A 27,224-nucleotide genomic window follows, 5' to 3' on the forward strand; every position below is an offset into this window, starting at 1 on the left:
GCGCAGGCGCAGCCGACCAAGGTTCAGTGCAGTCTCCCACTCACTTCCGCTCCGCTTTTGCTCCTTAGTCATTGTCTACGACGCGCAAGCGCAGCAAGAGCGAGCGGGCCGGAGAGTAGCGTAAAGCTCCCCTCCCCCGACAGCTACCGCCAGGCTTTCGAGCATGCGCAAAGACGAGGCTTCCTTCGTCTCCTTGGCTCCGCTATCTGAAGGGATGCGCGAAGCTCAAGCGGGCGCCTCCTGTGCCTGCGGAAAACTTCTATTCCGTGTGCAGGGAATTAAAAAACCCCCTCGCAATAGCCCCCCCCCCGTTTCTAAGGCCTGCACAGTGTAAAGGACCATCAAAATATCTGTCATAGTACGTGCCCATTTTAGTGAATGTAACTCAGGGCGCGATTTAAGGTTAGTCCCTTTTTAGGTAAAGGTAAAGGGACCCCTGACGACTCTGGGGTTGCGGTGCTCATCTCACTTTATTGGCCAAGGGAGCCGGCGTACAGCTTCCAGGTCATGTGACCAGCATGACTAAGCCGCTTCTGGCAAACCAGGGCAGCTCACGGAAACACCGTTTACCTTCCCGCCAGAGTGGTACCTATTTATCTACTTGCACTTTGATGTGCTTTCGAACTGCTAGGTTGGCAGGAGCTGGGAGTGAGCAACGGGCACTCACCCTGTCACGGGGATTCGAACCGCCGACCTTTGATCGGCAAGTCCTAGGCTCAGTGGTTTAACCCACAGCACCACCCGCATCCCATTAGTCCCTTTTTAATGATGCCTTATATTGTAATGTGGGCTGTTCATTGTGCCCCACTGATGAAAATCAGAAGCACCGAACCACCAACCCTTCTCTGGTGTATCTTTCTTGGTGGCTCACTTCATGGTAAAATGTGGTGGGACCCTGCAAATGGCATGTATATAACCCGAAAGCCCTCCACCGCCTCTAGTAAAACCGCAGCAGCAGAAAGTCATGAAGGTGCCCAACTGAGAACTTGGGAGAATATGAGCAGTACTACTAAAGTAAGTGGGTAACACTTTCTTCATCATAAACCGAGAAATATTGGTGCAGAGAAGCACCTGTGTGGAGTTTCTGGTAAAGAAGTCATCAGAACAAAACATCTGAAATAGAGACATTGGTGAAAATCAGGAATATTTTTTTAACACAGAAATCAAAAATCAAAGATGATTTTTTTTATTTTATTTTAAAATCGGCTATATAATATTCTCCACCATTTACAATACGTTATAGAAATAAAATATGAGTTGATAAGTTTCAGGGTTCGATCAAATGCAGGTCTCTTGCATCAGAATATGAATTCCATAATAGGTACATAGTATCTGCTTTATTTGAGACAACAGTACATTTTTGTTCGGAGAAATGCATCCTTTATTTCTGTTGAAGACAAAGCCATTTTGTAGGCACTTCATAAGAAGATCTTTTCAAGACGTTGTCATCATAGGGAATATGCCATGTGTTACCTGTGGTCTGCACGATTGTATCAAAATTCAATACAGACTGTTAAGTAAAGAAAGAGAAATAACTGTTAGTTTTTACTTCCTATAAAAATATATGTGTTGCACATCTCCCAACATACATTCACAGATATGTTTGGTAAGCAGAATAGGTACTACGGGAATAAAATCCCAAAGAAATTATTTTGGCCAGTAAATATTACACCCACTCCACATTACCAACTTAATCCATTATGTTATAATTTAATCATATTTTAAATCAGTTTATTATTCTGTGATGATCACATGCAGCCATTTCCATTACTAAAACTAAATCAGCAGGAGGAGTGCATTAAAATAAAAAATACCTCAAACTTTATCCTCTTTCCTGGTATGTAGTCAGATAGCACCATCTGATGTCCCCGCTGCCATTTAAAGAACAGCCGTCGAGTTAGACTGTCAGAGAGACAAGCCTTATGATCACGTAATAGATCTCTGGTAACAAATCTACAGTGACTTCCTGAGTGAAGAGTGGCATAGAGCAGGAATGGATCATCTTCAGACCTTTAAAAAGAAGGTGGAACATCACACACTGCTAAACTGCTCAGGAGCTTATTTAAACTGTTCTCATTTGTTAATTATGAAGTTACAATGGTACCTCTGGATGCGAACGGGATCCGTTCCGGGGCCCCGGTCGCATCCTGAAGTGAACACAACCCGCGTCTGCGCGTTGCGATTCGCCGCTTCCGCGCATGCCGTCATTTTGAACGTCTGTGCATGCGCGAGCGGCGAAACCCAGAAGTAACACGCTCTGTTACTTCCGGGTCGCCACAGCGCGTAACCCGAAAATACTCATCCTGAAGCTACTTTAACCCGAGGTATGACTGTACTAAGTTGCTTGACCCTTTCCTATCTACATTTTTAACATCCACATTTAAGAAAATAGTATTTTTAAAAATAGAAAACCGTTGTCCTCTTTTCACTATAATCTGATACAATACAAGCTTGCAATCTAAAATAACTATCCAAACCAAAACATAAATGTAGCTAATTCTAAGTAGGAACTATCTTTCATCTATCAGATATAAACATAAAATAATTAGGCGTAGCTCTGCACAGCATGAGAAACAATCTATCATCCAAACTTTAATCACCAGGGATTTTTTTGTCTCTATTACAGGGATTTTGTGGGTGTTAGGGGAGGGGTAGTACCTCTGGTGGAGGATACATCATGCTTCTGTGGCAGTTTGTCCACCTTTGGTCCCCACCCTGCGCTCTCACCTGTGGCTCCTAGAAGCTGTCAGCATGCAACAGCAGCCACACCCCAGTAATGGCTTTGATTGGTTAGTAAACCAGGTGAGGGTAGCTGGTGAGCCACAAACCCTCAGCATGTTAGGGACTTCCTGTGTATGCAAAAGACAAGCTCCAGTGGATTGAGCAGACAAGACCAATAGTGGTTTCTGCATGTGCTGCAGGGGGAAGTTAGGGGCAGCTGGGGCTTGTCAACCTGTGAAGGTAGCCCGTCTAAAAGAAGGAAAAAACTGATCCTAAACCTCCGCTGCCTTGTGGGATGTCTTTGGGAGAAAAATAAGGCTAAGGAGTAAACCCTACACAAATCCAGAGTGGAGTCCCTAAGACGGTTGGATGGCAACTTGCCTCCTTCCATCAACTTTTGCAGCCAAGCATATTGCTCTGCTTTCCTTTGGCCCACATCAATGAGGCCAAGGGGGGGGTATTTTTCTATGGGCAGCCCAGGACCTCCGTACACATCCCAGGCTTGTGCCCTGGGGAGATCACTTCCCCAGAGACACATTCCACTGTCTCTCAAAACAGATAGAGGCCAACAACAGCAATTGCAGGGATGGCTAATGCATGACCCTCAATTGCTGCAAGACTACAACTCCCATCCTCTGACAACTGACCATGCTGACTAGGGCTCATGGAGCTGGTAGTCCAGTGACATCCAGAGGGCCACAGATTACCCACACCTGGTCTGCTGGATAACTTTCAAAATTTAACCATTTAATAAAATTGTGCCTCTCAGTTTCACAGCGGATTTATTTTCAAAATTTTACAGAAGCACATTCAATTGTACTAAAATAAGGCAAGCTTTTAAGGTTTATAGAGTTTTGCTGCAAAAATAACACCGTATGCTAATTCTGTGTTGTTTTATAACCAGAGGTAATTGAAATAGGTAAAGCTTTGTTGAGCGCTCTTTGTTAAGCATTTCAGGATATTCTGCTTCTCTCTTGGCTTAACTGATTCTGGAATCAATTTTGGGCCCAATTCCAAGTGCCAGCTTTGACCTATAAAATTCTACACAGCTAGAAACTTCATTACCAGGTAGAATACCTAGCAGCCCAGCCTTTAATGGTGAAGACTGAGACACCTTCTACATGTACCTCCTCAATCTGAAGTTTAAATAATAACAATGAGAGAAAGGGCCTTTTCATTGTTTTCAGTCTGGTAAGCAATGCTGTCCCTAGTGAATCTCCCCTCCATTGCTGTCCTCCTGGTACACACACTCCAGCCTTTTAAGGTCATGTTATTTTAGCCCCTATAGTGATTTAGCGCCTGTGATTTATACCGCATTTTAGTATGTTGTATTTTTTGTACTTGAGTTTTATGTTGTGCTGGATGTTTAAAGCCTATGACACTTTTTATTGTATTACGTTTTTGTACAACCTCCAAACTAGAGAACTCATTTTATGAGACACCCAGCAGACGTAAGTAATAAATAGTATTCAAGCTTCTCTTTTATCTTCTCTGTTTTGACAGACGCTTCCATGTGATGAGAAATGTAATTTTTCCCAGTGTGCATGTGAGCACTGCCAACACTTAATAGTAAATCAAGGCTATGTCCTAACACAAGATACAAGGTTGTAGCCAATGTTAATCATTGACCCATTGAAATTAATAGACATGGCTGAATTAGGCCCATTAATTTTAATGGGTATACCTTGAATTAGTTGGGTACAGCCCACTGTATCTGCTTCATTTCATTGTGTTTCCAGAATGAACTATACATGGATGTAAGGAGGAGAAAGTATTAGAGAAAGAGATTAAATGGATAATGAGAGGTGTTTGATCTTTCGGCTGAATGCTCAAGTCAACCTAATTTCTGTATCACAGGCTGCTCATCTAGCAGTTCTGGACAGTTTCGCCGATGCCAATTTGCTTGATCTTTTGGATGGGAGAGGCATGTTTTAACGAGCTCAGCTTAGTCTGATAAACACCTTGTCGGCTGCTTGGCCTTAATGGCTAGGATGGCACACTTACTGTGTTCAAATGTGGTTGGGAATACAAAGTAGCTGATCATTGATTAAATACCTACAAGGCAAAGCTGCACTACTGAACAGCGACAACAAAAGACCTGCATTTGTTTTATATTACCTTGGGCTGGGAAAAGGATTTAAATATTGCAGAGAAGTTCAAAATTAAGAAATGTAACCCATTAAGAATGTACTGTTTGTACAACTACAAACATTTGCCTTAAATGATCAAACTCAGGGTCTGCTTGTCAAAGTGTCTTAAAGCTACAACCTGAATCTAGTACAGTATAAATGTTTCTGAAGATGACATTGTTAAACATCAGAACATACAGGTTTTCAGTAAAGAAGAAGTGTGCTTTCTTCTGCAGAGCAGCCATATCATTTCTGTGCCACTGAGAAGTTTTCTTCAGCATGTGTTTGCGCCCCAGTATAAGCATCCGTGGATTCTGCTGTGCTAGGTAGCTGACAACGTTCAGCAGCTATGGGAAGAAAGAAAAAGAAGCAGCAAACATTCAGTGAACCAGAATTAAAGACAATGAAGACATAAACAAGCTTCTAATACATGGACCACATCTTGCATTCTTGTATTTCTAGCTTAATACTGGATAACACATTGTCCTCTATGGTCAGATCTGAACCTCTGAATTATTGCAGGCCACTGCTGAAGCTGAAATTACATTTAACAAATAAGCCCTTAGCACAGGGAGGTGGGTATCTCAGGCTCAAGGACCAAATACAGACCTTTGTATCTGGCCAGAAAACCACTCCCTAGGCTACATACTCTCCCAAGCCAAACCCTCACCAGCCTACTATCCAAAGATAACATTTACTCTTCCCACTTTTGCTTCTGATCATTGGCTTGTGATGCCCTCTCACACCACAAAGGTTGTCCAGAAGGGAATGTGTCCCTTGAGCTGAAAAAGGTTGCCACCCCAGCCTTAAGAGAATATAGGCTGAAAATTTAGAAAAAATATAGGTGCCTACACTTCTTCCTTCACTTGCCACTGCAGTTAAACTCCCACCTTCTCATATTTTGGTTCTCTCCCCTTGCATTCCTACCACCATCCACCCTCAATATCCTGGGGGGAGAGAGGCTGCATTGAAACTGTAGAAATGGTTAGGAGTTGGCTGGCAGTGAAACACAACAGGAAGCCAAAGTTATAATAGGAAGGGAGGGTTGGAAGTTGAATCACAGCAAGGATGAGCACAAAGCCTGGGCCAGCTCACATTCTCTTTCCGCCACAAACAGGGCGAGGTTGGCCCAGCTTGAACTAAGAGTACCTCCCAAGATGTCACACAGCATTTTGGGAAGCCAGCTGTGCTGGAAGCAGCACAAAAGTCCAGATTTGGACATTGCTTCTAGCATAGCCCTTGAATTGTGTCGCTTCTGCCTACCCCATCCGTATGGTCAAATTGGCCTTGCGCAAAAGCAGTAGTCCTGTTTGAAGAAACCTAAATTGGCCCTATCTAAACTTTGAAGGCAGTCTTCAAAAGCCTGATTACCAGTGAAAAAGACCTGTGATCACTGTGGAGTACCTGAAAACAAATCCTGCAAGAATTCAGGATGGCAAAAAGCTATCCGTACTCAGATAAATAGGAAATTCTGTGTTCTTGCTTTGTTTTAGAACCACTGAATGCCTCCTTCTACCTGTTTCCTTTTATAATAGTCTGCCTCTAATTTTAGGTGTGGATATTACTGTGGTGGTCTATACATAGCTACAATGAGATTTCCTGTCTGGTTATACTACTCCCACATATAACTGCTTCTTAGAAAAAGAACACACAAGAGAAACCACTTTCTTTTAGTCATAAAGAAAACTGAATGGTTAGAATGGTTCAAATGGTTTGAATGAGTGGATCTTAAAGAAAACGTTTCTTGCTTTACAATTGCACATATATTCTCCCTTCCAATCACAAAATAATAGTTAATAATTATTTCCAAAAGGCAAAAACTATATTTTTGGGTGTCCAACACACTGCAGATTTCTCATTACCATTGACCTGATCCAGCAGGTCTCTTCTTACATTCTAATGTTAAGATCAGGCCCCAAATGACACACTGCTAAAATCTTTCTAAAGTCTACTTCTAGATCTTTAAGGAAAACATAAAAGCCCACAATAAAAGGGAAAAAGAAACAATTTCGCTGTACTGTTTCTTTATATTCATCAGACTATGTCTGAAAGCTTCCACTCATAGCCCAATCTTCAAACGACTGAATCAAAGAAAAATGTTCCGAGAAATGGCTGGCACTCACACTAGTCAAATGCTAAGGGCTGTTGCTTTAGAACAGAAAATATTCAAAGCTCAATGGGACAATCTGTTCTTAAGAAACCCAATGGAAGTTCATTTTAAAATGTGAAGCGGTCTGCTTCTTTTCTGTTGAGAATATGAACCTATGGAGAAAAATATAGTAGCTGAGAAAGGGGCTCTGGCCAAATGTGAAAAATGGAAGGGACTGAGGGGGGGCAAGCAGCAGGGCACATGGGCCAGCTAACACATAAAAAAAGATAAAAGCAGAAAGACAAAACAGATGAAAACCACAACATATCATAGGTGATAGTACTTCATGAACTCCCATGTGGCTGCTTCCAGAAAGCACCAATGCAGGCCAAGTGCAAGGACTCTAGGAGTGGTTCAGCCAATTTTTCAAACACAATGTGAATACAGATATAACATATTTTTGAGGAGATGCTGCAATTCTTTATACCCTGGTATAATATTGCATTCCTATTCCCTACAAAACAACAACGCTACCCTGAGCCAGCATCCAATGGGTATACATACCTGGGGATCAGTACTGGATTTGTCAATATGATCTTGGAAGCATTTGCCTTTTTAAACTATATTATTCATTGTTAAACCTATTACCTGCCTTTCACCAACAGGTCCCAGGGTGGGTTAAAATTAAAAACAGTTAAAATAGATTACAATCCCAAGAATAAGGTAGGCCCTGAAAACACTTCTCTGGTGTCAAAGGCCAGGCTAAAAAGGTGTGTCTTCAGCATTCGCTGAAAGCTGTACGGTGGTACCTCTGGTTACGAATGCTTCTGGTTATGAACGCTTTAGGTTACAAGCTCCGCTAACCCGGAAGTAACTGCTCCTGGTTGTGAACTTTGCCCCAAGATGCGAACGGAAATCATGCCGCGGGAGACCCCATTAGCGAAATCGCACCTCAGGATCAGAACAGTTTCAGCATAAGAACAGACCTCCAGAACGAATTAAGTTCGTAACCAGAGGTACCACTGTATAGTGAAGAAGCCAGGCACACCTTGGTGGGGAGGGAACAGGCATTTATGTTTTAAATTTTGCATCCTGCACTCATTTAAAAGCCTAACCAAAGCAATTTGCATCAAACAATAAGAGTAAAATCAGAAAACTGAAACCTGGATTGCAGGGTTGACAAAACAAATGTGTAGCTGCACTTGAGGGCCTTATTTTTACCATGGCACTAGTAACACTGCACACTTGTAATCTCTCTGAGCCATCTGATCAGCCATTCTCAGAGACTTGTCAATATTTTTTGTGCTTTCCAGTTTCTTCTGAATTCTCTCCTCACGTCATAGATCAATAAGATCCAGGATGCTTAGCAGGCTTCCATGGCACGTCAAGCACAAATGGTCAATTTAGAAAAACCAAGGGGAAACTAGAAGAAATGATTTGCTTTTCAGGAATGAAGTAAATTGTGTGATTATACTAGGTAACTAGGGCCTGTGCCCCTGCTCACTGCACTCACCAACTCCACCTACCTGCCACAATCTCCTTCACCAAAGTCACCCACTGCCTCACTTTTATCTCACTTAAGCCACCTGCTGCCTCCCTTCAGTCCTCATTGAAGCTACTCCTCGCCAAAGCCACCCACCCCGTTCCTTTACTTCTCATCAAAGCCACCCAACCACCTGCCTGCCTCCATCACCAGTTCTATTGACGTCTCCTCACTCTCTGATTCTGCTGTGATGGTCCAAAAATGCTGACAGCCCCATTTGCTGTCACACTGTAGTTCACAGCAGCTAAGGAAACTACAGCATGACAGTATTCATACATTTTTTTAATGTATAGATTTTTTAAAACAGCCCTGGAAGCTTACAGTGAAGGGCAGGTAAGAAAACTAATTTTAAAAAATACTTTAAATAATGCAACCTTTAAAAAAGAGGGGGGGGGACTTAATTAGCAAAAGAAGTGCAGACAATCAAATTCAATAAGAAATGCTTGAAACAAATGTGAAAATGTGGTGTGTGTGTGTGTAAGAGAGGTGGTGAAAGAAGAAAGGAACTCAAGAGGAAAAGGTGGAATTGGCAACTTGAATGCATCCCCTGAACAGCTGGGTAATGCCCAAGCATGTTGACAGTGTGGTGAAAATTCCCCTGGTTTTTTTAGATGGTTGCATCGCTACAAAGAAAGTCTGTCAGCATTGTGAATGGCAAATATGAATTCACATGCACAAAATATGCTTTTTCCAAGTTCACATGATACCAAAAGGTACCTTGTAATATTGGCTTTTGCCTTAATATTTAAAAAGTTTAGGTGCCTCTCCAAGTTTTTTGCGCAGATAATACTTGGGTGTTTTCTCAGTCCTAGCACCCCACCCTCGCTGTTCCTCCTTCCTCAATAGTCAAGGTGACACCACCGATGGGCTCCTGCACAGGGCCCTCCCCAAATCTTGTTAGTCTGTTGGCAGAAGAGGAATAGTGATTCATTTACCTTATTTGCTTTTGAATCCTGCCCTACCTTGCACTGAGGCATTCAAGTTAGAATGTAGATATAAAAATATCCCATTAAAATATATAACGTTCACACTTGGTTCAAAGGCTGACTGTTTCTCCCAGATGTTTACTGTAACATGCTTCTGGTTAGCACTGCAATATGGAATTCTAAGAGCATAGATGAATCATCCAAAGTTGATGATGAGCAGGTGAAGCAAAGACCCACCAGTATGAGTGGAGTAGATTAGGCAGAGTGGCCATGACTGACTCATGGTCACTCAGTTAATTTCATGGCCAAGTGGGGACTTGAACTCTGGTCTTCCAGGTCCTAGTCTGACCCTCTCACCCGGGGGTCAGCAAGGTTTATCTTGCCTGGGCCAGATCGGTCCCACGGAGGTCCCTCCGTGGGCCAGATCGTGAGTGCATGCGCCCGCAATTTTCACCGTCTTCACACGCACAGACGTGATTTTTGGTACTGTGGAAGCGAGTCCCCACGCTGCGCTGGTTTAGTGCAGTGCGCGAGCGGGCGGCTTCTAGCCCATGGGCCTTAGGTTGCGGACCCCTGTTCTAACCACTACACTACACTGACACTCCAAATTATGCATGGTGCAATTAGAGGGCATTTTCCATTGTGGACTTCCTCCCCACAGATGTGCATTTGTTTTCCTCAAACTACACTGCACCTGCCATACAAAAACATCATCCAACCTCTCTGCTTCTGTTGGCTTTTCTAGGTTTGTCCCTTTGGCCAGATCCAGTTCCCCACCCCTTTTCTGTGGCCCACATGATCCCACCCACTGCACTGACATGGTGAAAGCCATCACCAGCTATTTGAAAACCTCCTGTTAATACTGAAGAGCAATGGATTTGGTTCTTGCTTAGTTCAGTAAAACAAGTATTTCAAAATTGCTCTGTGCAGAAGATGTGCCCCTAAATACAAGGCATTTGTAGACAGCGTCCTACCATGTGAATGGGGGCAATTTTTTTTTAAAAAAGAGAGAACATTGGCAGAGAAGTGGAGACAATTTCCTGGTGAGCCATTGCACTCAAATCACTTGCCACAAGAGGATGGCTGTCACATGGAGCTATGAAAAAAAACCTGCACGTGGTTTGCTGCCCCACAGTCATTGCCCTAGAGAGCAAAGAGGTTCCCTTCCCTGTTTTGTCATAGTCTCTCAAAAACCATCAGCAATAAGACAGGAAATCTAAAACAGCTACAGTAAGACTGTAAACACTGTGTAATTGAAATCCTTTGATAGAAGGTGGAGCCTTATTGCCAGAAGGGGAGGAGACTGCCCCACCACAAACTGAGAATTTGACTTCTGGGTGCAAATATACGGTACCCCCACAGTCAGAAATGGGATATGTGACACAAGGAGAATGGGTGAGAAAGTGCATTGTCATGTCTCAAAATTGACCGGGGATGGAACACATGATTAGAACACAGGTGCATAGATGCGCATTTGGGCGTAGAAGTTCCAGGCTGACATACGAAAACTACAACATTATGTAATCAACAGTAGTGATAGTACAACCCCAAGATGACTGCAATCAATGGGAATTTAGACATCAGTTTGATGGAATCAAAACTGCACCAGGTTATCCGTACAAGCAAGGAACAGCAGCCAACAGTCCCAGTTCCCAGTCATGGGCTCATAATTGTTGCACCACATAGCATAAAGAGTGTGTCATACTTTTTAAAAGGTCAGGCTTTTTTTACAACTATCTTCCTCCTCAGGATATGGGAACATTTCTCAGAAGGGAATTCCCTGAGTGCTTTTGTAGGAAAACACTACAAATTATGACTCAGCCAAATGGCAACTCACCTGCCATAGCTTTGTCACATAGAAGGAAGTCACCTTTGGGTGAATTCACCTTTGCTGATACGAGAAGGAATACTTCAGGAGGTGGGGTTTTTTTTGTATCTGCCAAATAAAAGCAGTGAGTTTTAGCTTCAAGAGGAAAATATGAAGGATGAGTTCAGGAATACACAAGTTTCCCATTCATTTCATGGGAGGATTTGTGAGAGGCCACAAAATATACTACAGAACAAAGAGAGGTAGAAGAAGAAGAGTTTGGATTTGATATCCCGCCTTTCACTCCCTTTAAGCGGCTAACATTCTCCTTTCCCTTCCTCCCCCACAACAAACACTCTGTGAGGTGAGTGGGGCTGAGAGACTTCACAGAAGTGTGACTGGCGCAAGGTCACCCAGCAGCTGCATGTGGAGGAGCGGAGACGCGAACCCGGTTACCCAGATTACGTGACAAACCGTACTTTCACAGGAAATATTTCAAGGTGGTGTATTTGAAGCACTGGATTTAAAAAACTGTTCTCAGAGTCCCAGCAGCATATTGCTTACAATACTTTAAAGGCATAAAGTTGCAAGCAAAGAAGAGAGTTTTCCTCAATTGCCTAATTTCCACAGATTACTCTTGCTAAATGGCAAGCTGCTATGGCTCAGTATTAAACAGATGTCACAATCCATAAAACATGGATTCTTCAGAAATCTGAGTTCCGGCATTCATCTTGAGACAAGGAAACAGTCTCTTTTGCAACACCACTGTCTCAAAAAGAGGTTTCCCAAAAATGCTCAAGGAGCACCCAGTTCTGAGATGCAAATACACAAACATTTCTTTCTTTCTTTTTACCGGAAGCCCAAGATCTACCAACCAAAACAAGGTTCAAAAGGCAGACAGTTAGATTTAAAGAACAGGGTGCCTCTGATAATATTCTGAGTTCAATAATTTGTTTTCAGTACCAGAACTGAACCATACTCATAATCTTTCCCCACAAAAGTCCATTCTGGGAGTGGCATTCAACTATGTTTTATTCAAGGCAAACCCATTGAAATGAATGAACATGGCTATGGTTGGTCAACTGATCTCAATCGGTCTACTCTGAGTAAAACTTAGTTGCATGCCCTGCATTTAAGCAGCTGAATTTAAGGAGGAAAAGGTGCCCCTTTGTTGTTGCTAAATGTTAAAACAACTGGGCATCAGAAACTCTTGTGGATATAACATAAATCACTGCTCAGAAATCTACTATGAGATCCTAGCCTGCCTTCTGTCCACCCCTGATTTCCAGTACAAAATTATTGGTTATCAATTCCCAGGGCTCTGGCCCTGTAAGAATATTGCCTTTCCTTGCATATCTTCTCTTAAAAGAATGCATTTCCCTTTGACTTGCATAAAACTGTCTCATACTGTAAGCTTATACTGACCCTGCCCTCCCTGAAGATGCTGGGAACTGCACTGGGGACCTTTGCCACAAGAAGTGTGTGATCTACAGCTTCTCCCACTTTAAAGCAAATTGGCTAAGGGAAAGTTTAAAGGGTCTCTAAGTCAGCCATTTGGTCCTGATTGGTGAGGACATAGAATCTCTCTTCAGGCATTTGGGTGAATGGGCAATGGCTCAAACCATGTATGGGCGGGGGGATGTGGGTGCGCACCGACTGCTCCCAACTTTGCCATTTGTGCCAGCCCCACTCCCTCCGGTCTCAACTTGTAAGTGTAGGGAGAATCCAGCCTTGCTAAACCGACAACAGTTCCATCATGGAGGGGCCAGGGCAGTTCACATGGCGGCATTGGGGGTGGGCTGAAGGAAGGACACTGTCATGAACTGAAAGGACACCAAGGATGAGGAAAAGGATCCCAGCCATGACTGGTACACACCAGGACAAGCTGAAGGTGAGAAAGGGGAGGTTGTGGACTTAGGAGGATTTTGGGGTGCGGTGGGGTATGTGCTTTAACTGTATGGTGTGTACAAAGCACCCACTCGCCACGTTAGCTATTTTAGGATTTACATGTTCGCTCTTAAAAAAAAATTTTTATTTTTATTTTTTCAAAGAACACGTAGGAAGATTTAAGTAAATTTAAATCTAAATGAACAAAAGGGGGGAATAAGTGAGAGAGAAAGAGAAGTAGGAGCAAGAGATAACGTACATCATCCGACACCTGCTGCACCTACACAAATGCAAGCACACCGCTCTTCTTGCTCTCTTGTCTGTGTGTGTGTGGGAGGGAGCACATTACATTATGTTGGTTGCTTCCATTTTACAATCTTGCTTGACTTGTGGCACACTGTCCTTGAAAACAGTTAATTTGGTCCCTGGTTTATTATGCCAATGCGTAAGAAAAGTGCATCTCAGACTGTAATCTGAGGATGCAATATTCCAGAACGTTCCCCTGCAAACCCCCCTCCCCATTTTTTTCAATTTCCACATTGTGGTCTGGATCCAAAGAGCTACTTTAAGCACATCAAAGGACTCGTGTGCACCCTGGGGGATATTGCCTTTGAACATCAGACCTCACATGCTGTTTTTGAAACTACTCTGTTTCAAAAAAAGGTTTTCCCATACAGCCCTGGCAGGAAGGTGGGGAATATTCGGGAAACGTGGCCAAAGCCCCTTTGGGAACACAGAAATGGTTGTGCAATTCTTCAAACCTGGCCTCTAGCGAAGGACAGATGGAGGGAGATGAGAATAAGATCACAGAAAGCCTTGTGGCATTTACACAGCAACAGCTCGCTCCAGCAAGGCAAAAACATCCATGCCTCCAGGCTGCAATTTAGCACAAGCCTGCTGGCCTGACAATTGAGGACGATTATTCTTTTTTTTCTGTCCAAACGGCTTTACAATCTTGCAGAACATAACACCTCTGCTCTGAGATCTGCACAGGATGCCCATTTGCTACCAGGCAAAGTTCAGGGTGTTACTCTTCATTATAAAGCCCTTAACCTCTTAGGACGTGATCCAATATATGCCCACCCACCTGCTTCAAGCTGTAGAATTGGCTGTGTTATGGGTGCCACGTAATATTCATTCAGTGCTTGTAATAAATTAATCTTTTAATATGGCAACACCTACACCTATGGGAACTACCTGCCTATTAACTAACATAAGGCAGGCAGGCGCCTTCACTGCACTGTTCTCTGTTCAGTGCTGGCTTAAAACATTTCTGTTTAGGTAAGCCTATCCTACTGTTGATTTAAATCATCTTTTGAATGTTTTCAAATCCCTGCTAACTGATAACTTTCATGCTTTATTTTATATTTGTGTAAACCACTTAAAAGGTTCTCTTACAGACAAATAGTACATAATTTTTGTTAAATAAATAAACCCAAATAAAATTGCTGCCCCACTGGGTGAGGGCTAGTGCCTGCTCACTGCGGGGGATACAATGGAAGTGCTTGTGTGCCAGTTCCCAGGCAGGGTCCATTCCAGGGTTGGAGGTGGAGTAGATATCATTCGGACTCCTGTTTCTCTGCAAGGGCAAACAGAGGGTGTGCCATGTCCTTCCTCCACCTCAATAATATCTGCGCATTGTAACCCTACATGCAAATATCGAAAGGGATTACTCTTTGAGTTTGGAAACAATGCTCATAATAGTTTTGGTTTGGTTTTTGTTAATAAAAGAGAACAAAAAAGAGTTTGTTTAAGATTCATTTTGGTCCAACAGAGATTTTCAACCAACATTTCAGGTTTCATTCTAGTTCAGGGGTGGAGAAAGAAAATATTTGATGTGGGTTTTTTTTAAAAAAAAAACCAACAACTTAGGTTCGGTTAAACTGTATAAGATTGAAACTCAGGAGATCAATTATAGATTAAAACGCTGTGTCTGACATTAGCATATTTGCTTTCCATTGTGTGGTTTAAAAAGTGTTCCAAAAATACTCAACAGCTTTTTACGGGTTGGTACACATGAAATTAGGGGAATCACCATTCAAAAGTTCTTGACCTGGGATTTTCTGATATTAAGTCCTGGCCTATTAGAAAATTTCCTTAATCCAAATACACAAATATAATAACTTGTATTTAAATGTGCGATTATTTGTTAAATGATTCTGATCTGAACATGAGAAGTATTTTATCCTGCATGCAATAATAATCTCTTGTCAGAATTGTCCAAGAAAGAAATTAACCCAATCAAACTAAATTTAGTGAGTTAAGATACAGAGGGATTTTTTATATTGCATTTGAATGGTGCTGTTTGAGATAAAAGACCACCAGACACTTAGCAAACCAAACTAGTGCAAAACAGGGTTCAGGATGGTTAGTGATAAAAATTACCTTGAATACAGCATCTCTTGTGATGCATGTAAAAAAATATGTATGCACACTCATTTTTGGGATATGTGTAAAGCTTATCCCTAGTTAATTATGGAAATGATGCAATCCACAAAACAATAGCACAAAGCAGCCGCTCAAATTTGGTAGGTGCTTTGGCCCTGTCCTTCAACCAACACCTGATCATGAACTTGTGAAGAAAAGCTCAATTTCCTTAGAGACATTTTCTTAATCAATTTTGACTTATTTTTTGTCTCTTAAATGTATTTCTCATTTTTCCTCCCAAAGGAGAGCAAGACTTAGTGATTTCAAGATTAAGTTGTTTTTCAGGCCCCATAAGCACTCAGGGTTGTATACAATGTTAGTCATACTGAGAGTAGATTCATCAAAATGAATGGACATGACTAGCTTAGGTTCATTTATTTCTCTAGGTCTACTTTAAGTGAGATATCATGGACGACAACCCTTGATTTGCTCCTACCAAGACAGAAGGTGTGAGAGATATACAAGCCAATACAGTCCTAGAGAAACCATCCTGGACTCACAAGGACTCACCCTGTCTTCACTCCTTTTGATCTTTCCATCTGTGTATTGTACCTGTCAAGGTGTCAGGAGTGCTTCATGGTTTGCTATGCTTCCATGCAGAGTATCCTACCCCCACCTCCTAAAAACTGACTGGTTTGCCAATACCACCCCACTGGTTAATGTCACACTTTTTCCTGGGGAGACTGTCAGTTCTTTCAAATTCATGATAGCTTTCCCTCATACAAGTGTCTACTTCTTTCAGAGGTGAGTAAGCCAAAATTGGGCACTCCCAAATGGATCTTCTCAATTATGGACCTTCTCCACTTTGCACCTCTTCAGCTGCCCGCACCACCCTAAATCCAGCGCAGCTTCTTTTCGTTGACAGTTTATCAAATTACAGTGGTACCTCAGGTTACATACACTTCAGGTTGCATACGCTTCAGGTTACACACTTCGCTAACCCAGAAATAGTGCTTCAGGTTAAGAACTTTGCTTCAGGATAAGAACTGAAATCAGGTTCCGGTGGCGCGGCAGCAGCAGGAAGCCCCATTAGCTAAAGTGGTGCTTCAGGTTAAGAACAGTTTCAGGTTAAGAACGGACCTCCGGAACGAATTAAGTACTTAACCTGAGGTACCACTGTACTCCAAGATTGGACAGACCAGTTTGGTTTCTTTTATCGTGTCTGTCTTGAGCCCCCTTTCCCTGCTGTGTCCAATAACTCAATAAATTTAGCTAATGCTTCATTTGGATCTCTGCTCCAAATGGAGAATTTACAACTCTTGACCTTTCTTCATGTGGCTGGCTATTCAGCTCTAAACCACAAAGAGAGAAAGAGGAGACAGAACCAAGTCTTTATGAAATGGGAAATGATAAGACATTGCTTGCAGGTATTAATCCCATAAGATTATTCCCCACCTCACCCTGGGTTTTCTTGACCAAGGACAAAGTATGTGAAGGCAGAGCAGCACTATACCTAAATTTAATGATTAGGGGCAGGTTTCCTGGGACAAGATATACTTCTGATAGTCACAGAAGGCCAGAGGTTCAGCTTTTCCAACTAAACATTGTCCTCTTCAATATTTGAGCATATGGTATAAATGTTTCTAATAACATGATGGAATATTCCTTTCAAAGTGAAATCAAGCTATGAAAGAAAAAGGGGAGTCCTGCGCTGTTAATTTTATCACATACTTTGCAGCATTCTGCCTTATTTATTTTGATAAACCTCAAGGCAGGTCCAGCTTATGCCTGTTCTTTTTAAAGCAAAGACACCAAACACAAGTAGGATAAACAAAGCTATTATTAGAACTGGAGGAACAGAAAACGTGACCTCTAACAGCCACACCCAAGGATGCACATGTTATGGCTGCAATGAAATCACAAGGCGAAATCCTTACCAGGTACAACTAGCTATTAGATTAATTAGGAACGCTTAAAGAGCACTTTTCACCTTCAGAGCTTCTGGTAAACAATATACCAGATTAAAACCTCACATCCTCCTGAGAAGGAGTTTGACAGGTGGCATTATCCCATGCTGTAGAGAAAAGGATCCAATTCATCAGTGACACTAAAGGGAAATTACAGTTATTTGTGTATGCACACCTTGAATGACGCATGGCATCCTAGTTATCCCATTGTAAAGGTGCACCAGAAGTCAGCTCATTACAAAACAGGGAACTCTAAATTACGGACAGGACTAAAGAGATATGGGAACTCTTATTTAGTGCATCTCCTGCTCCTTCAGGGATCCCATAAGGACTAAGAGAACACATATAGAAATTGTCCCTGAGATATTAAAATTATCTGTACCTCAGGTTCATGATGAAGGCAGAAGCTGAAACATGTAATTAAAGAATATTTTATTAATCTTGGTGTTGTCAGGTACTTGAATCGTCTCTCTCAGTTATAAATACTTATAGTTCTTCAAATGATGTTTAGGCTGGGCTCAGCAAGGGATCTTCACTATCAGGGCAGCACACAGCAAAATAGCATTATGAATGCTTCACTGCTACCCCCAGTACTTTTCACTGCTCAGGGTAGTACAGAGGAGGGTGCATAACTAATAAAAACGCAAATATAAAACCAATTAAGTAGACACAAAGCCAAACAATGCTATTTTTCTATGCTGGTGCATTCTTTCAGCCAGCTCACATTCCCCACTGGAAGCCTAGGCACCTAAAAGTCAACACAAACAGCCTCCACTGAGATGTTCAGGAGACTGAGCAGTGTCACGTTCCACTTGCTCCCCTCCTGCAGAGATCATTCTCATGGGTGACCAGAGCATTTTCCATGCCTGAAACTAAATGGAAATAGATCATTGCCGCTAGTTTCATTTAAGAGTGATTGGAGTGGTTCAAGCACCCTGCCCAAAAAGGGTTTCTGAAGGCACTGTCTTATTTTCACCTGCTAAGGCAGCAGGAGACATTCCCTCTGATAAGGAAGGACCCATTCAGACACTCCTTTTCTGTTGGATGTGATAAGACAAAGAGCACAGTGGTCACCTACACTCCCCTGATACTATTTTGCATTTTCGGAGTGGTATTTTTACCAATATACTGATGAACTTACTGAAGTTGTTGTTTATTGTGCATTTTTCACAATTTTATTGTTTCATTCTCTTTTTTATGAACCACCCTGGAAATAACAAAGCCAATTAATTAAATAGATATCCCTCTGCTCTCTCAAGATATCACTGCATCTATCTAATGAAACAGGCTCTTCTGTGACAGAAGATTTTATCACAACAAATCTGTTCATTTTTAAAGTACTGTACCACCAAATCCTCTGTTGGTTTTTGTTGCTACTGATTAACACATCAACCCCTCTGTTGGCTCTTAAGAGATGGCTTCTTTTAGGTGCTGCTGGGGAGAGGGAAGCGGACTGGTCTTCTTGGAGATAGCAGATGGAAAGAAAGGGTTAACCTCCCAGTTACACTCTCCAGGAAGATCAAACCCACACCCCCAAATTAGATTTGAAAAAGCTAACACACTTTTTTCAAGCCTAACTGATTGCAGGGCGTGTGTGTGTGTGTGTGTGTGTGTGTGTGTGTGGTTGTACTGGGGGTGGGTTGTGTCAATGACAGCTTCTTCAATTTCCAAATCTTCCCATGGATCCAAAATGGTTGGTAGCAACTGCCGTACATGAACCCTTGAGCTGTTTTTAGGGCAAAGTGTGTCCCCTTCCCAGGATCTGATGCGGCATCCCAGCACATCAATGCTACCCCAGGACAGAGCTACATCTCAGCTAATAGCAGAAAAAGCTGAACAATCAATAGCTGCCAAGCCACCTTTTTAAGAAACAAAGTTTGGGTGTTAGTTAGACAAAGGTTCCCCATTTACTTTTTCCAAACTGTGAACAGTTTTACATACATCTAAAAATCTTCACTTCATTGAATACAAGTTTTGCGTCTTTTTAAGTTTTTACAATTGGATGGAGGAGGGGTCAGGCAGGTGGAAAGGGGTGGCACAGTCTTTAAAACGTTTACTTCAGAGCCTGAAATTATAAAAAGTAATTTTAAAAAACCACCCTATGAGCAATGCCAGAATCTTTCTTTGGGCATATCTCATAAGCTATGGTTCCTTCTTGTGGCCAAACTGAGGTATTGATGTTTCTAACATTCCTTTTAGTTGCTTACTAGGGCTGCAATTGCATACACTCTCATCTGGGCATAAGTCCCATTGAACTCAATGGAACTTATTCCTGAGTAGACATGCACAGGCTTGTGCCGCAAGTCCAAGAAAAAAGCTTCCTCTGTTTTGCCTTTCTACAGCTTTGGGGATCAGAATCAAACTCAAAAGGGGATAAAAATATAAAACGCTCCCTACCATCCCACCAGTGCTATTTCACACATTTTTCCTACGATAAGAGGGTTGATAGACCAAAGATCAATCCTCCCTCACCACATTTTAAATTTTTTTAGGGGTTTCATTAAAAGATCATTGGGCGTCAGATGGGAGCTAAAGTGAAGAGATTATGGAATCCTGCATATCCAACTACCTAACCTTGCTACTGTTACGTTGTCACAGCGATGAATACTTAGGAGATATTGGCCCTTCAGTATTATTTTCACAGAAGTCTAAACAGTGAAGACCACCCCTATACGGTTTCATGCCTCAGGAGTAAGCAAACTCCAGGCTTGGAGAATCTTCTTTTTGGTTTTTGGTTTACTAGAAGCCCAAGACCTATTACCCAGAGCTGGGTGCGAAAAGCATACAGTTGAAACTGAAGAACACAGTGTCTCTGACGATATTTTGAGCCAAGGAATATGCTTTCAATACCAGAAATGAACTGAGCCCATAGTTGTTGCATAAGACTCCACTTTTTATTATTTTTATTTTCAGCAGCCTTATAGAGATGGAAAAAGTCATCTTGCTGTTGCTACTGTTAAATAATTGGAGTCACGACCCCTTGCTTATCTACCGCAAATCACCCACATGATGCTACAGTAGATCCTGATACATCTTCTGTCCACCCCTGATTTACAGTAAGCACACTGACCTTTAACACAATGTCATACCAGAAATCCAAATATATTTCATTTTGTGTTTCTCTGAAATTAGGTTCATAAACGGTTCTGTTTATACAGGAAGATTAAGAACGTGTTGATTCCTTTTGCATATGAAAAGTAATCTAAAAGCCTTAAAAAATTGAATAGTGGGTTGTATTCAGTGGTGGCTCTGTGCCTACCAGAGAGTGATCCAAGAAAGTACATCTGCTTTCCTAAAGCAAGGCACCCAGTTTACACTGACCTCCCTCCCATTTACTGCAGCCCTCACCACCATATCCTGAATTGTTCCACAGGGACTGTGGAAAGCTATTCCTGGGGCTTGGGAATTACAAGGTGATACAGAAAATGGGTTGGTTTTTTGTTTTTGTTTTAAATGGTGTTCCCCCACTTAATGAGCAGAGCAGTTTTCGAGCACAAAGCTCCAATTTGATTTTCTCGCCACAAGAAATGCAATTCATTCGAATTTTAGTACATCATATGATAAAATGGGAGTTATTGCACAAAGTGGCAAAGATGAAAATTAACCTAAAACAATCCAGCTGCAAGAGATGCAATTGGTAAAGTCTCTCTGCCTTCAACCAGGAAATATATTTTATTCATTCTTTTTACTGGCGACCCTGGGGAAGGAAGTAGGAGCGTGCTGGCGAAACGTGCAGAAAAGAATGCAGAAGTTATGCAAGATGAACGTGATAACCTCATGAAGTGGAACAGCAGAAAGGGAATTCAGTTCAAAAATCCCTTATATAGGGTGACATCCAATGGCAGCTATCCATCAGCACAGTGAGCATTTGCTGATGGAAAGGAATTGTGCTTTCCTGCTTCTCCTCACTCTGGTCCCCCAACACACACACACACACACACAGAAGTGGCACTGGATTGGTTGAGGGGACAGAGGTTAGAAAATACAGGCGTATATACATTATATGAGAGGCAGTCTGCGCTAAATAGGATGTCACCCAATATCTATCTAGGGACCAATTACCAAAAAAATGTTATCAAGCAGGAACTAAGCAGCTAGAAAGAAAACATCAAACAAGCTATGTTGATCAGAAAAGCTAAAATCCGTGACCTGAGTCAGCTACAGTCATACCTCAGGTTACAGACGCTTCAGGTTGCGTTTTTCAGGTTACAGACGTGCCGAAACCCGGAAGTACCAGAACGGGGTACTTTCGGGTTTCAGTGGTCGCGCATGCGCAGAAGAGCTAAATCGCAACCCGCGCATGCGCGACACAGTGCTGCGGGTTGCAAACGTGCCTCCCGCACGGATCACATTTGCAACCTGAGCGCCACTGTATTTTAAAAAGTCAAAATATATTTCTTCAACTTGAGTTTCGTCAGTAGCCATGCCTTCCTCACAATGAGGCAGAAAGACTTGAAACGCACTATATGTTCATGAGAAGGGTTGCCAAGAACAAAAATTTCAGCCTTTGCATGTTGTTACTGGCAGCTGTTATGATCCAGGGACCACTGTACTGCCACTGGCACAACTGGAAGGAAAATGTGCCTTCTAGAGGGTTCTTAAGAAACCACCTACTTTCCCAACCAATACCAACCTCCTTCTGCAGCTGCAGTGGAGCATGTGGTGTGCTGAAGGCTATGTTTGTTCTGCACCCCTTATGGTGCCAAAAATGGTCCATGCGTCAGAGCCAATCGTGCGCCCATGAGGAATTGCCTGTATACATGTGCTGATGGTGAGGCTCAATGGGCATGGTTAATGCACCAGGATCCTCTGCAGGAAACGGAGTGACTGCCTGCCTGCCTGCCTGCTGGGCCTCTGCAGGCAAACTAACACAGAAAAATGTTTCCCCAAATTGATAACCCCCCTTATAATCTCTAGAGTAACAAACCACATCATGAGGATACCTGTCAAGACAACTCCGTATCAATTTTAATGCATTTGGTATCTTAGGCCAGCAGGGCCTACCACCACTAACACACACCCTGCAATCTGCCCCCCTGAGTTGCCAATGATTTTGGTAGCAGTGAAAAAAAGAAAAATGGAAGTAGGTGGATCTCAGTGCCTTGCTGGAGGTGCAAATTGCCCCTTCCCTGGTCATCAGATCAATCATTTGATGAGCAGAGCACGGGAGACAAGCCACTCCTCTGTAGATCTGCACAGAACAACTGAGGAGGTGGCCACCCGCCTGTATCTGTGCCTGCCTACGTGTTTGCATGCTAGAGTGTGCATGCCCAAACTGCACTAACTGCTGGCAAGTGGCCTCTGAAGGGCTGGCCAAGGGCAAATGAGGCCCTCAGGTCAGAAATGTTTAGCCACCCCTATTCTTAGGCAGTGATCTTTATCAATACAGCTTACTTACAAGTACATTGTGTTTTAAAGAGGGATATTAATCTACAGAACAACCTACCCAACATGCACTGTTGTTATCAGTGAAAGTGCAGATACCACACCCAGTCTCTTATGTAACCAGCTGTTGTAAATCCAAACACCAAAGAAGAAGAAAGATATGCAAACCCCACGAAGTTCCTTTGTGGATGCAGGTGTACTTTGAGCAACCAGCTAAGAGGCATGGATGCTCACCTGTAGCTACCCAATTTTAAGTGCTCCCAAAGGACAGCTAGATGACCTCATGGCTTTGAGTAACTCTTGTATGTTGATGAAATCCAGCTCTGCCTCTCTACCCCAACATTTTATTCCTCCAACCAATCTTGTTCCTTTATAGATGAAACTGCCTGCAAGAATGTCTCCATGGTGCCTCTAACTTCTTTCAAATCCACCCTTAAAATTCTGAGAACATGCACATTCTTAGGTTAAGCCATAAGAGTATGCAATTATTGCAGCTTCTTCTCTTTTTGTCCCTGCCCCTCCCAGCTCTGTGTTAATTTCTACACTGTAAACCACTTGGGGCAGGGATCCGTCCTCTCATTATTTGCAAAACAAGGGAACTGGGGGCCAGATGCGGCCTGGAGGCCAAATGCGGTCTTCCAGGCTTTTCTATCTAGCCTTGGAACGCTTCCTAGGTCCGTCACCAGTCCAGTGTCACAATCTCCTGGAGTGCTTTTATCTGGCTGGAGTGGGTATTTGACCTGTGACAATGCATAGTTCTCGCATGGATGGAAAACGGAAATAAGGCAGGTGGGAGCAGGGGAGGGAGGGCAGTGAGTAGGTGCAAAAACCTCAGACTTGTGTTGCTATTATACAAAAAAAAATAAAATTGCATCCATTGCTCTGCCCAGTTTTGCTTCTGGCTTCGCCCCACCCAGACTACCCAGAAGGCTGTTGCCCAGCCCCATGAAGAATTATGACCCTCAGACTGAAAAAGTTTCCTATCTCAATGTACATGGATGGTAATAAAACAAATTAATCTGAGACCAAACAGCTTTGTACGAAGACATTTAAAAAGAGATTCTCTGTTTAAACACGAACCTGCAAAATTTAAAGGCATTTCTATGTATGAATTCAATATGCCCAGTATGTGAGTAGTGACCTAGATAAAACATAAAAATACCAAAGGAAGAATTTAACACACCTAAAAATCATCACCACCTAAAAAAACATGTGAATCCTTCAAATTCCAAATATTTCTCAAGGTGATACTTAGTTTTGTTCCTTGAACTCTCAGCTTAAATACACACACCCAATGTAAAATAGGTTGCCATAGGAATCACTTATTCAACAGTGACTCACCACGACAATTCCCTGAGCATTTACACAATTCAGAGATATTAGAGTGACGTTTTCGGTGACACAGAAGAACTACTGATGCAAAAGAGAAATGTAAATACAACTTTCCCACTAAAAAGGGATTTCCTATTCTAAATACTTGCTTTTGTGCCAACATGTTCGTTCCACTGAAATCATTACACTCATTGCAGGCAGCTATGTAGCAAGCTGGACACTTAAGCTAGACTTTTTTCAGGAAAAGCCACAGGGTACATGGTCTTCAAAGGATGGAAGCCTCATAGCAAAGATCCTGTCAAGGTATTTGACACCAGGCAAGCCCTACAAATAACCCAGGGATGCAATTTAAATAAAAGGACACATTCTACTCATGTAAAAATGTGCTGATTCCAGGACCATCCGTGGGCCGGATTGAGAAGGCAATTGGGCCACATCTGGCCCACGGGCCTTAGGTTGCCTACTCCTGTTTTTAGACCTAAAGAACTGTGGATCTTCTGTGTAATGCCAGCCAGATGTTTTGGACTTACAACTACCATCAGTCCCAGCCAGCAGCCGATGGAGTTGTAGTCCAAAACATCTGGAGAGCACCAGATAGGTGAAGGCTGCTCTATAGTCTTCAGAGGAAGTTAAGGGCTACTCAAATCAACAGCATTAAGTTTCACATTTGAACGTAACTATTTCCTCCATAGGAAGTAGGAAGGAGAAGTGAAACCTGTTAGATAAACAAACAAAACCAAAGGGAATTTCCTATTGGATTTTATTATTTTCCCACACTTCGCTATATTTATATTTTTATGTAGAACAGTCTTCCTCAGGAGGTGGTGGACTCTCTTTCCTTGGAGGTTTTTAAGCAGAGGTTGGATGGCCATCTCTCATGGATGCTTTAGCTGAGATTCCTGCATTGCAGGGGGTTGGATTACATGAAACTTGGGGTCCCTTCCAGTTCTATGATTTATATCACCTTTCCTCCAAGGAGCTCAAGGTGGCATGCATAGTTTTCCTCCTTCCCATTTTATCCTCACAACAACCCGATGAGGTAGGCTAGGTTGAAAGTAAATAACTAGCCGAAGGTCACCCAATGAGCTTCGTGGCTGAGTGGGGATTTGATCCCTGGTCTTCCAGGTCCTAGCCCAACACTTCAACCACTACACTAACCTGGCTCTTTCCATGACCCCTCCTGCTTCTCAGTATTATCAAGAACAAACCAGATCTGGACTTACGTAACTGGTTTCTGTCTTAGGTGATAATTTCAGGACAGGTTGATTGTTAGAAGGCAAAAAGGCTGCACTAGGAAGAGTTGACACAGAATGGGAGATTGCATAAAGGATTAAAGATGAGAGATTTAGAAAAAATGAACTTCTCATCTGAGGAGAAAGAGAAGAAGGTAAGACAACCTGATGCAGTGTGCGTCATGTTTTAGAAAGATTCCCTGAGCAAACCAGGAAGAAACTCGCTGTGTACAGTACAAGTGGGAACACATTTCGGTTGCTGTAGCAACCACCAATACATATTGAGCAACTGAGGCAAGTCTGTTCTATGGCAAGCATTAAACACTCTCTATAGCATGGCCAAAAGTTACAAAACATAAGAAGCTGCCTGATACCATGTCAAACCATTGGTCTATCCGTTATTTCTACAGTGACTGGCAGGAGTTCTGCAGAATGTCAGATGGGGTTTCCCTCCCAGCCTTACCAGGATATGCAAAGGATTGAACTTGGGGCCTTCTGCATGCAAAGCAGGTGTTCTGTTACTGAACTACATTGCCCTAAACAATGTCTTCAGTCTTCAAATCGGTATTAGAAACTCAGATACATAAGTTAATTGCTAAATGGCATCTTAAACCTGGGTTAAAGTATGTCTAGACACTATTCCCCCCTCCCCCCCAATGGAGTTTATTCTTAGTCTTATTCATTAAATTTCTATACCAGTTTATATTTTAAAGAAAACATCTCAAAGTGGTTTACAACTCATTAAAACCCAAAAAACCCAAAAACCAACGACAACAATCTAGAATAAAACAAATTCAAGCGTCAAGGGAAATATTTCAGAAATACTTCTCTAAGTGACATTTTGCTTTCCCCATATTTATTTCCCTACTTAATTCACATAACTGCCCCATAGCAGAGGTACTCTAGCCAGTATGGTGTAGTGGTTAGAGTGCCGGACTAGGACCTGAAAGATCAGGGTTGAAATCCCCACGCAGTCATGAAGCCCACTGGGTGACCATGGGCCAGTCACAGGCTCTTAACCTACCTCACAGGGTTGTTGTAGGAATTAACTAAGGAGGGGAAGTGAACCATGCGCTCCTTGGAGAAAAATGTGGGATATAAATGCAATAAATAAGCTCTTCTGCTTACCGGCATAAGAAAGCTGGTGAGGCCAGCCAGATGGAGATGTCAGTCGCAAACCTGACATCCAGAGATCTCCATATACAGTGGTACCTCAGGTTACATACGCTGCAGGTTACACACTCCGCTAACCCAGAAATAGTGCTTCAGGTTAAGAACTTTGCTTCAGGATAAGAACAGAAATTGGGCTCCGGTGGCGCAGCGGCAGCAGGAGGCCCCATTAGCTAAAGTGGTGCTTCAGGTTAAGAACAGTTTCAGGTTAAGAACGGACCTCCGGAATGATTTAAGTACTTAACCCGAGGTACCACTGTGGTCACAAATGGAAACATGCCAGTTGCAAAACACGCCTGGCTAATTTGGAACACTGCTTCAAATGGGAACATACACTAGGAACAGGACATGATTGTGCTGTGGCTCAACCTAGGAGCTTCCAACAAGGCCTCCCAAACTACCTTCCTACTACAAAGACACCCATCCTATTTCTAACTTGCCCTGTTAGAAACACAAGCAAAGGTCTGCAGCTTTCTCCCCAGCCATCCCCCTCCAAATGAATTTCCCTCCCAACTGGGCACAGTTCTGGTATTAGAGCCTAAGTGTAGGGGGGAAATGAGTTTGGGCGACAGACTATGGGAAACCTCTCACTCACTTGCCTATCACCATCTAAGAATGAGTCCCTGGATTCCCCCTGCTTGCCTTATACTTGATTTCAGTAGACCTGCA

General features: G+C 42.6%; 1 protein-coding gene across 3 annotated transcripts in view; it reads right to left on the reverse strand.

The window, feature by feature from the left end:
- Positions 1 to 1,353: 1,353 nt before the first annotated feature.
- Positions 1,354 to 27,224, reverse strand: part of PRORP (protein only RNase P catalytic subunit) — a 53,162-nt gene continuing 27,291 nt past the window's right edge. For all 3 annotated transcript variants that reach the window (XM_053380267.1, XM_053380285.1, XM_053380276.1), the window contains 3 exons: positions 5,049 to 5,197; positions 1,815 to 2,010; positions 1,354 to 1,510 (listed from right to left, as the gene is read on the reverse strand). In XM_053380267.1, the coding sequence (XP_053236242.1) occupies positions 1,382 to 1,510; positions 1,815 to 2,010; positions 5,049 to 5,197 (474 nt within the window). In that variant the 3' untranslated portion in view covers positions 1,354 to 1,381. The remainder of the gene's footprint in view (positions 1,511 to 1,814; positions 2,011 to 5,048; positions 5,198 to 27,224) is intronic.

This window comes from Podarcis raffonei, chromosome 1 (genome assembly GCF_027172205.1).
Source record: "Podarcis raffonei isolate rPodRaf1 chromosome 1, rPodRaf1.pri, whole genome shotgun sequence".
Classification (NCBI taxonomy): domain Eukaryota; kingdom Metazoa; phylum Chordata; class Lepidosauria; order Squamata; family Lacertidae; genus Podarcis; species Podarcis raffonei.